Source organism: Chiloscyllium plagiosum, chromosome 5, assembly GCF_004010195.1.
Source record: "Chiloscyllium plagiosum isolate BGI_BamShark_2017 chromosome 5, ASM401019v2, whole genome shotgun sequence".
In the NCBI taxonomy this organism is placed as follows: Eukaryota; Metazoa; Chordata; class Chondrichthyes; order Orectolobiformes; family Hemiscylliidae; genus Chiloscyllium; species Chiloscyllium plagiosum.
The window spans coordinates 120,526,257-120,537,151 of NC_057714.1; the positions used below are offsets into that span (position 1 = coordinate 120,526,257).

General features: G+C 42.9%; 1 protein-coding gene across 2 annotated transcripts in view; it reads right to left on the minus strand.

Annotated features, from left to right (window-relative positions):
* LOC122550196 (zinc transporter ZIP4-like) overlaps window positions 1-10,895 on the minus strand; it is a 65,134-nt gene that overhangs the window by 43,820 nt on the left and 10,419 nt on the right. For both annotated transcript variants that reach the window (XM_043690938.1, XM_043690939.1), the window contains exons 2-3: window positions 3,452-3,739; window positions 2,605-2,815 (exon numbers count right to left, since the gene is read on the minus strand). In XM_043690938.1, coding sequence (XP_043546873.1) covers window positions 2,605-2,815; window positions 3,452-3,739 — 499 coding nt within the window. The remainder of the gene's footprint in view (window positions 1-2,604; window positions 2,816-3,451; window positions 3,740-10,895) is intronic.

A 10,895-nucleotide genomic window follows, 5' to 3' on the forward strand; every position in this document is an offset into this window, starting at 1 on the left:
CTTTACTCAACATTATTAGGATTTGGAATACGCTGTTGAGACGTGCTGGAGGCAGATTCACAGGAGGTTTCAAACGAGTTGAATTTATATTTGTAAGTGATGAAGTTGAGGGCTACAGTGAGAGGGCTGCAAAGCGGAACTAGCTGGGTAACTATTTCAGGAGCCAGTACAGACAAGATAGGTCAAAAGACTTCCTTTTGTAATGTAGTCATCGACGTTTACATGATTCGATATCCAGAAGCTGCCATCACTTGTACACATCACCTACAAATGGCCGCCTCTTCCCAAAGTCGATGGTGCACCCAGGGATGGCCATTGGAAGATAAGGGACACCCCCTCCAAACCTGGTTCATGACACCAGTAGGAATTACGCTGACAAACGTGGAACGAAGGAGAATACTGTTCGCACTTCTCCCACAGACATAATAGAAATTAACCATTGGCCTCCTGAAGATGAGTCATAGAGTCAGAGTTCTACAGCACAGAAACAGATCTTCCAGTCTAACTCATCTGTGCCAACCAAATATCCCAAACTGATCTAGTCCCACTTGCCAGCATTTAGCCAATGTCTCTTTAAACCCTTCCTATTCATTACTCACCCAGAAGCCTTTTAAATGTTGTAATTTTACCTGCCTTGTCTGGCAGCTCATTCCATATACACACTACCCTGTGTGTGAAAAGGTTGCCCCTCGGGTCCTTTTTATATCTATCCCCTCTCATCGTAAACCTATTCCCTATCCTCAGAAAAAGGCCTTGGCTATTCCACCTATCCATGTCCCTTATGATTTTATAAACCTCTATAAGGCCACCCCTCAGCCTCCGACACTCCAGGGAAAACAGCCCCAGCCTGTACAGCCTCTTCCTATAGCTCAAATCCTCCAACCCTGGTAACATCCTTGTAATTCTTTTCTGAACCCTTTCAAGTTTAACAACATCTTTTGTCTAGCTGGGAGACTGGAATTGAACACAGTATTCTAAAAGTGGCGTCACTAATCTCCTGTACAGATGCAACATGACATCCCAACTCCTATACTCAACGCACTGATCAATGAAAGCAAGTGGGCTAAACACCTTCTTCACCACCCAGTTTAGCTGCAACTCCACTTTCAAAGTTTCAGTGCCTGATCTGCTCTAGTCAGGCTTTGTGATATACCAGAACCGAAACCGAAAAGTTGAGGTGTCCTGGATATTGATGAAATAGAGATGTGTAGAAAACATCTGATGAGGCAGAGGATCATGAAATTAATTACCACAAGAAGTAGACAGAGCAATATTTCAGAGAGTCCAAGAGATCAAACACAACCTTATTGCCGTCCACTTCCTGGATAACTGGACTGGGTTAGTAGTTTAACAAAAAAAAATAATCAGCAGAGCTCTGGATCAGAAACAAAAACAGAAATTGCTGGAAAATCTCAGCAGAAAACGGCAGCATCTGTGGAGAGAAATCAGAGTTAACATTTCAGGTCCAATGAACCTTCTTCAGGAACTGGTTTCCAATTTGATTGTTTGTTTGGTCTTCAAAGTTGCTCGTTTTGGCAGGCAGCTTCCTGCTCAGTGAAAAGGTTATGTTTCGCTTTAATGGTTTTCTGTTCTTCACTTTTTTGTCCTTCTGATTATTTTTTACATTATCCATATTAATTATGTTTCCAGTTGAACCACCTTTAGGAAGCTATGCATTAACTACTGCATCACTGTTTGGGAAAAAGCAGTAATGAGTTGGTGCACCTACATTGCTTGGCACGATAATAATGTTACGCTGAAATATCCATATGAATATGGACAGATGAGTCACCTGTAGTCAAATCTCTCAATATATGAATCCTGAGAGCTCCTTTTCACCCTTGCTTCATCTGTATTGCTTCAGTGCTACAGAGTGTGCAGACTGGAACATCTTGAGATCCTGCATTAATGTCTGCTATTAAACTACAAAAGGCAGCGCTTTGTGCAGCTTTTCTTTCCAGACTGATGCACCGAGGGACAGCAGACATGAGACTGCCCAATGAATTTGTCTCCCAGCCTCGTCCCCTTGAAAAGCTCATAAATAAAAATAACAGTTCTCTACCGGGTTGTATGAATTCATTGCCGATTCTGTACTCTCACCCATAAGATAAGCCTGGAATGATGTGTGCAGGTCAGTCCTTTGCACATTCCCTGGAAATTACCTTTGCCTTTATGACCTCTACATTGACGTGCAATGCCTTGAATGCATTTTTCAAAGTGCAGGTTCAAGGTTCCCTAACGTATGAGGCTATCTGCAGGTCAAAGATTTGGTTGCTCGTTTGTAAGAGAAACACAATGCTTGTCGATTACAATGTCATAAATCTTGTTATGGATGAACAAGTTCCTCCCTGGTTTTCCATCACACCACCCGCCTCCACCCTGGCCTCTGCCTTGAAGACACCGCCTTCTGCACAAAATTCCATGCCTGACCATTGGCCACCTCATTCTGTAATAATCCATGCTACAAAATGCACAACACACCTGATGACTTTTAATGCTTGAGCCTTCTGCTTACAGTTGTACATGCATTCACTTCCCAATCTTTATTTGCTAATTCTACTTTCACTTCATAATCCAAAGCTAAACGGAGCATATTGACCTTACCTGCTCTGGTGAGGTTCGTAGATTCATTGTGATGCGTGTGAAAGATAAAATCGAGAAAGAATTCAGGCCCAGGCAATAAATGATGGAGTAGACAATTCCCTTGCAGTACATGGTAAAGCACAATAGCAGAAAAATGACTGAGGTTATCTTCTGTCATTCCATTCGGACCAAGGCCAGACTCTTCCAAGATTTGATTCACATCGACGCAAGGCTGCAGTTTATAAGAAAGTGCATTAACTAAAATAACCAAAGTATCTAACTATGCTGGAAATTATTTTGTTCCAATACTAGTTATAAATGACCAAAAGTTTGCATTATTCCATAATTTGCAGATAAGAGTCAAAAAGGCTTTCTTTGTATTTGGATAGCTTAATGATCAAGTCTAAAAATGTGATGTAACTGAATGTGTATAAATAATCATTTGTTTTAGAGTTTTGTAACATATGCTCAGTGCTGACCAGTGGATTAGATGAAATGGGATGGGAGGTGGTTTGTGTGGAGTACAAAGACTAGCACAACCAAAGTAAGCCAAATGATTTGTTTCTGTGTCACACATTCGATGCAACACACTGTTACAAAGTTATGCCTGGAGGAACTAAAAACCTTGTTTTGAAGAAATGGTTTCTCCCTTACTGTAATTGTGTGCCAATTTACATCAGCCCATTGATCTCCTGAATTTATCTTTATGCTTTATTGGCTGTTTAAGTAATAAATCATTTAAGGTTCTAAGTTGGTTCACAGAAAGTGCAGTCCTGTTAATGATTTTATATGTGGCATAGTGTTCAAGGTTATGCTGACTTTAACTGTTTGAATTGTTGAAAAGAGAAAAGTGCCAATCCTTACTTACCTGACCTTTAGCCACTGTTAGATAGTTCCTCTGTATTGCCACCAGTACCTCTTCTACTTGGTGATGGGTGGGGTCAAGAGTTTGGTTAATGTTCATCATGAGACTCTCTGTGAAAGACAGTGTCGCTTTGTCCCACATTCCAGACTGTACGACCTTGCATTCCTTCTGGGGGTGGCTCAGGAAAAGTAGCAATCCGGGTGTAATTTGGAAAAAGTCGAACAATGTCAGTGTTTTGGTTTCACTCCTATTTTTCTTGGCGAGTTCAAAAAAGTCACCCGCTGTGAAACACTATTTCGGAGAAAAGAGATAGAAGGGATTTGTGAATAGCCAGAAGAAAACTTAATGTTCCTGATTGAAAAAGATGCAGCCATCTACTATGGAGCATGTGTGTTTACACCTGTCTACTGTGTATATGTGTGCATATATTTATTGTATGTATAATTTTATATCTGTGTATTTACATATGTGAATGTGTTTATGAGTTTTGAGCAATTTTTTGCATATGTGCAGATTTACAAACATGTTGATCACGAGGGTAAGAGTTCTTCCATTCATCCTTTTAATGGTCATTAGCCTGTGTAAAGCATTTGTGTGAAAGTCATTGTTAATTATGCAGATAGGATGGTTTCAGAAGAACACACCAGCCAAGCACTGCCTCACCGAGCTACTCCTCTTCCTTTGGGCCCATTGAAATTGGGAATGGCGGTTTTAAGGGTCTGAAAACCCGAAGGCTAGCCACCATTTCTAAAGGAGTCTAATTAGCCACTTTGTTAAGCAAGGATTACGGTGACCAATTGGAATTTTCCAGTCGGTCTACATTTTCCTCATTCAGCCAGGAGTGGGGATGGTCAACCGTCCAGCAGAAAGCCCACACTGACAGGGTGGAATGTCCCAGTATGTCTCTCTGCTCACATAACTGCCCTCGTGAACTGTTGCAGTCCATGTGGTATAGTACTCACTATTGATGGCCTAGTGGTGTTATTACTAGGTGATGAATCCAGAGACCCACCGGTAATGTTTTGGGACCCAGATTCAAATCCTGCCAGAAAATGCTGGAATTTGAATTCAATAAAAATCTGGAATTAAATGTCTGATGACAACTATGATGTCAATCATCAGAGGGCAAAAAAACCCCATCTGATTCACTAATGTCCATTAGGGAAGGAAACTGCAATCCTTACCTGGTCCGGTCTAAATTTGATTCCAGACCCACAGCCATGTCGTTGACTCTTAACTATCCTGTAGGTGGTCAGGGATATGCATTAAGTGATGGCCTAACCAGTAATGCCCACACCCTGTGAGTGAACTTAAAAAAAAAAATTAAATTGATGCATTTATGGGGAGACTCAGTAAGTAGGTGAGGGAGAAAAGAATGATGGGCTGTATTGGTTTGGGGAGATGGAATAGGGTAGGGTGAGGTCATGTTCACCTGAATGCCTGTTTCTGTGCTGTATTCTCACACACACACGCACAGACACCATTCTTTGCAAACAAATGGACTAGGCCGAAGCCTTTATCAATTATTTGGCTATAGTACCCCAGTGTTGCTCCTGTACTTTGCCTTATTGTTATTAGCAACTGACAAATTCAACTTCCGGTTTTATTCTCTTAAATAACAGATAGCAAGTCTGATCTTGATTCAGTGAAATTTATTACATTTGAAAGCTTCATGGTTATGATAACCTAGACTAATGAGCCAAAGACATACAGAGCATTAGACATAGGAGCCAGTCAGCTCATGTCTGCCCTGCCATCCAATGGGATCGCAGCTGATCTGTCCAACATAAGATCTGGGCAATTTAAATTCAAATGCTTTGTTTAAAAAAATCTAAATAATTACATTTTAAAAATAAGCCAGTCTGTATCATGTTACTTGTGAACTACGGGATTGTGAACTACTCATCTGGTGCAATAGCTCAGAAAGCTCACAATAGTTTCGTTGCCTGCCCTTTGAAGTGAACGATCAGCTGGATTGTATTAAAGAAAGCAGCTGACCGGTTTTTCCGGGACAGTTCCGGATAGGCATCAAATACTGGCCTTACGAATAATGCTTGAATTCCACAAATGAATAAAAACGAACAGAACAACTAAACTAGATGCACTGGAAATTGCTGAAATATGGCACCTTGTGTCATGCACCATTAGGTCAAACTGTTTTGTACCAATCATCTCAAAAATGTTTTATGTTAAAATTGCAAATTGACGATGGCATGGTGAAGATGATTAGGTAATGAGTTATAGGGAGAGATCAACCGCAGATTTGGGAAAATACATCAAGAACGCTGCAAGAGGCTAGAGAAGAAATTGCGGGGGTTGGGCCCTGGCTGATATTTTTACAACATCGTTAACCACTGGTGAGGTCCCCAGAAGACTAGAGGGTAGCAAATGCTGTGCCCTCAAGAAAGGCTGCAAAGAAAACCCTGGGAACTATAGGCCAATAAGCTTAACATCTGTGGTAGGTAAGTTACTTGAGAAGACTCAGAGATACATGCATTTGGAAAGACAGAGTTCGATTAGAAATAGTCAGCATGTCTTGTGCGTGGAAGATCATGCCTCACAAATTTGTTTTGCTTTCCACTGCCTGTATATTACAGATCACAATTTTCTTTTTTGAATTTTTAAAAATTTATTTTTGCAGGATATGGGCATCGCTGGCAGGCTGGTCAGCATTTATCGCCAGTCTCTGATTGCCCTTGAGAAGGTGACAATGAGCTGCCTTCTTGAACCGCTGCAGTCCACCTGCATTAGCCAGGGAATTCCAGGACTCTGACCCAGCGACAGTGAAGGACCGGTGATATATTCAGGATGGTGAATGGCTTGGAGGGGAACTTGAATGTGGTGGTGTTCCCATATATATGCTCCCCTTATCTTTCTAGATGGAAATGGTCGTGGGTTTGGAAGGTGCTGCCTGAGAATCTTTGGTGAATTTCTGCAGGAGCATCTTGTGTTACACATTTCAACGATTTTACACTGTAAAGATCATATCTATTTATTTTTGATAAAGGGATTGTTTAAAAAAAAACAAAAATTGTGAGAAGGATTACTGAACTTTCTAAAATCAAGTGACCTGACACTCATAGTTTGTGCTATTTACACTGCTGATGTTTTAGCAGTGGGGAAGATTACTCTGGATAAGCTGGAATGAAGGGTTATGCATGATGGGAGGTTTAGCCAACAGCAATTTTAGCTAATTGTTCTGCGGAATGGTGATTAGTTGATGGGTGAGTGCCGAACCAGAGGACACAGCTTAAAAATACGGGGTAGACCATTTAGGACAGAGATGAGGAGAAACTTCTTCACCCAGAGAGTGGTGGCTGTGTGGAATGCTCTTCCCCAGAGGGCAGTGGAGGCCCAGTCTCTGGGTTCATTTAAGAAAGAGTTGGGTAGAGCTCTCAAGGATAGTGGAATCAAGAGTTATGGAGATAAGGCAGGAACAGGATACTGATTAGGAATGATCAGCCATGATCATATTGAATGGCGGTGCAGGCTCGAAGGGCTGAATGGCCTACTCCTGCACCTATTGTCTGTTGTTGATGACAAAGGCCTTCTGCCTTCCAACAACCACGTGAGCAAGCTTCGCTCTGGTTCTTTATATATGTCACAATATTAGCATCTACCTCCTGGGTTTTTCAGAAGTCAGAAAGGGCACATAGGACCCATTGAGTAACAGCAGGACAGATTTCTAGTTAAAGGAACCGCAGCAAGGGTCAGGATGGTTGGGACAGTGCACTGATTCGGGTGCTTCAGCAAACACAAAAATGAAAAGGAGATCAGAGTCGCTAATCCCCTATCCCCTGATTCTTGGGCTCTTCTCTCGAGGTTTCGCTGTGTGTGGGGGGGGGGTCTGAGAGATTGAAATGAGAAGAGGTTTTCCAAGGACGAAAAGAAACAGATTGAAAGACCAAACAAACAGACCCGGAGTGATGCCCCTCCAAAAAGAGAAAATGCTGGAAAATCTCAGCAGGTCTGGGAGAAAAGAGCTGACGTTTCGAGCCTAACTGACCCTTTGTCAAAGCTCTGACAAAGGGTCAGTTAGGCTCGAAACATCAGCTCTTTTCTCTCCTTACAGATGTTGCCAGACCTGCTGAGATTTGCCAGCATTTTCTCTTTTGGTTTCAGATTCCAGCATCCGCAGTAACTTGCTTTGATCCAGTTATGCCCCTCCAGTTTGAGAGAGTGCACGTACAGCCCGAAGGAATTGAGGAGGGAAAAAGAGGGGAGCAGTATATTGATTTCAGGCAACTTTCACACAACTACTTTAACAGCAGGCTCTTGCCCGGCACTCGTCAGGTTAACACGGTTTTGAAACTCTGCCCATTCCTTTCCTCCCAGGCGTATCCCCATCTGAACAGCCAACACTCGCTCTCACTGTCTTTGTTGAGCCATCTTATGCCTGAAACCTCACAGTCACTCCCCATAATCTCTCCACAACCACTTGATGAAGGAGCGTCGCTCCGAAAGCTAGTGCTTCCAATTAAACCTGTTGGACTATAACCTGGTGTTGCGTGATTTTTAACTTTGTACACCCCACAAACGTTGTCTGTCTTTCTTCTCTACACAGTCTATTTCCCACACGTAAATTCTCTCTTTGCAGAAGACGGGTCAGTATTCCAGACAGAGGCAAAGAGCTGGAGCATCGAGGAAGGGTGGACTAGGTTGATGGATCTTCCTGTGACAGCTACTTCGACAGTCACTGGCAGTATGGATCTCCTTGGAAGAAGAACTTGGCTGCAGAGATCAGCAATGACAATAAAAGCCTTCTAAAACCTGAGCCAGATCAGGCACTGGTCAAGAGAGCTGCCTGTAAATTCCATAAGGAGATTTCCTTTCAGCTGAACGTCTGAGCCCAGCCCTCTGTCTTGTGGAGGAACCTGAGAAGATAATTGACACGGATGTCAATGTTACCTCTCTCGTTCTGACTGCTGTTCCTGTCTTCATGTTCTCATCAGAAGTGCAGAGCTGGACTGCAGAAACTAACCCCAAAGCACAGTGAAGGCTGACCGTGGAGAGTGCATGTGAATGATGTTCAAGGCAATGAATTGGCTTGCAAGTTAGAGAGGCACAGTTTCAGAACAAATGCTGGAAGCTAGCCATGACTGCAAGTAATCAGTTTCACTGCTTTCGCAGACTGTCATTGAGTTACACACAGCTCAGGAAATCTGCGGATTTTTAAAATGAGGATACGGGTTGAATTCTAGGTTAAACCTAAGAGTTTGCAAACTCACATGGCCCATCTATTGTCATAAAAATCCATCTGATCCATGAGTGTCCTTTAGGAAAGTAAATTTTTCCTTCTATCCTGGTCTGGCCTTGATGTGACTCCAGGTCTACAGCAATGTGCTCACTCTTAATGGGTGGCACGGTGGCTCAGTGGTTAGCACTGCTGCCTCACAGCACCAGGGACCCAGGTTCCAATCCAGCCTTGGGCAACTGTCTGTGTGGAGTTTGCACATTCTCCCAGTGTCTGCGTGGGTTTCCTCCCACAGTCCATAGATGTGCAGGTCAGGTGAATTGCCCATGCCAAATTGTCCATAGGTGTTAGGTGCATTAGTCAGAGGGGGGCAGGTTACTCTTCGGAGGTTCAGGGCGGACTTGTTGGGCCAAAAGATCTATTTCCACACTGGACGGAATCTAATCTAATCTTAACCGGCCAAGCAAATCCCTTGATTCAGGGACAGTTCGATTTGACCAATAACTGCTGATTTTACTAGCAATTCCCAGATTCCACGAAAGAATAAATGAAAAAAAAATCATGTCATGTTCCTGACCCGATGCCACCTTTTCAGGATCTTGACTCCCATTTTGCACCTAATCCCACCTCCCCTCAGTAATTAATATCTCTCTCCATGATATATCCTGCCAGCAGAGTATTTCTTGCACTTTCAGTAGACAGTTAAGTTTTATTGGCGAGAGGTTTGCAACTTGCCAGATGCTTGTAAACGTCTGGCTCCAGTTCAAATATAATTTTATCAGGTAAGAGTTGCCAGCTATAAGGAGTTCAGATTATAATATCGACACTATATGCATATATCTCATCTGAACCATGACACTTTGGGAGCGGGGTACAAGTTGGAATCTAATCAAAGAACCAATTACATTGGAAAATGAGAGAACAAAGAAAGCATGCACATTTTATAACTTTTTCAAGATCCTATAACAAAATGTAAAACTTTGACCAATACATTAAGAATTTTTGGTTATTGCAGAACCGTACTCTATGGTCTAGCAGCAGACTTTGCTCCCTATGACATGAGTGCTATATCTTTACACTCTGTTCTCACAGGTGCTTACTGAGCAGGTAACAATAACCCCATCTGTCTGCTGTGCCTGACGTCTCACTCTATACTAACGCAGAGACCCAAATGTTAACAGAGCAAAGCTTTTTGCAACCAAATATTTTTGCAACCAAAGCAAATGATTAGAAAATCTAAACTCTTAAGAGCTGCTGTTTTCTATTGCACAGCATAATTGGCACTGGGAACTTAGTAAATGCAAGAATCTTTCCAGCTATTTCAAAAACTGTTTGTGACCCTCAAGGAGAGACCATATGCTGGACTATCATCCATACCAATCTTCACTTTCTCCTGTCATCCACTCTCTAACAAGTGAAACTCCTGCTTTTAATATGTTTTATTTTACAGTTTTCCTCGGACGTGACAGGTAAGGGGGAAATGGAACTGGGACCTGCAGTCACGCAGAGTAGAAACGTTCCCCCTCTCCCCCTTGCCACACCCCCGGCAAACCAGCAGAGGATGCCACATCATCTGAGCTCTTCAGTGGGTCACTGTGGTCTCAGCTACCTGGAGCACTGCCCAGCAGGGAGGGGGGATCAAGTACCTTCTCCACTCTGCCAGGATAAGTGCTGCCATCTTCTCTCTACTGTTTCACATTCACTCCATCTCTGCTATTGCACCCAACTGCTACCCAATGTTCCTGCACAATCCACACTGCCTACTCAATCTTTGGATGTCTCAATAGACAACAGACAATAGGTGCAGGAGTAGGCCATTCTGCCCTTCGAGCCTGCACCACCATTCAATATGATCATGGCTGATCATCCTTAATCAGTATCCTGTTCCTGCCTTATCTCCATAACCCTTGATTCCACTATCCTTGAGAGCTCTATCCAACTCTTTCTAAAATGAATCCAGAGACTGGGCCTCCACTGCCCTCTGGGGCAGAGCATTCCACACAGCCACCACTCTCTGGGTAAAGAAGTTTCTCCTCATCTCTGTCCTAAATGGTCTACCCCGTATTTTTAAGCTGTCTCCTCTGGTTCAGCACTCACCCAACTGCGGAAACATGTTTCCTGCCTCCAGAATGTCCAATCCTTTAATAATCTTATACGTCTCAATCAGATCCCCTCCCAGTCTTCTAAACTCAAGGGTATACAAGCCCAGTCGCTTCAGTCTTTCAGTGTAAGGTAATCCCGCCAATCCAGGAA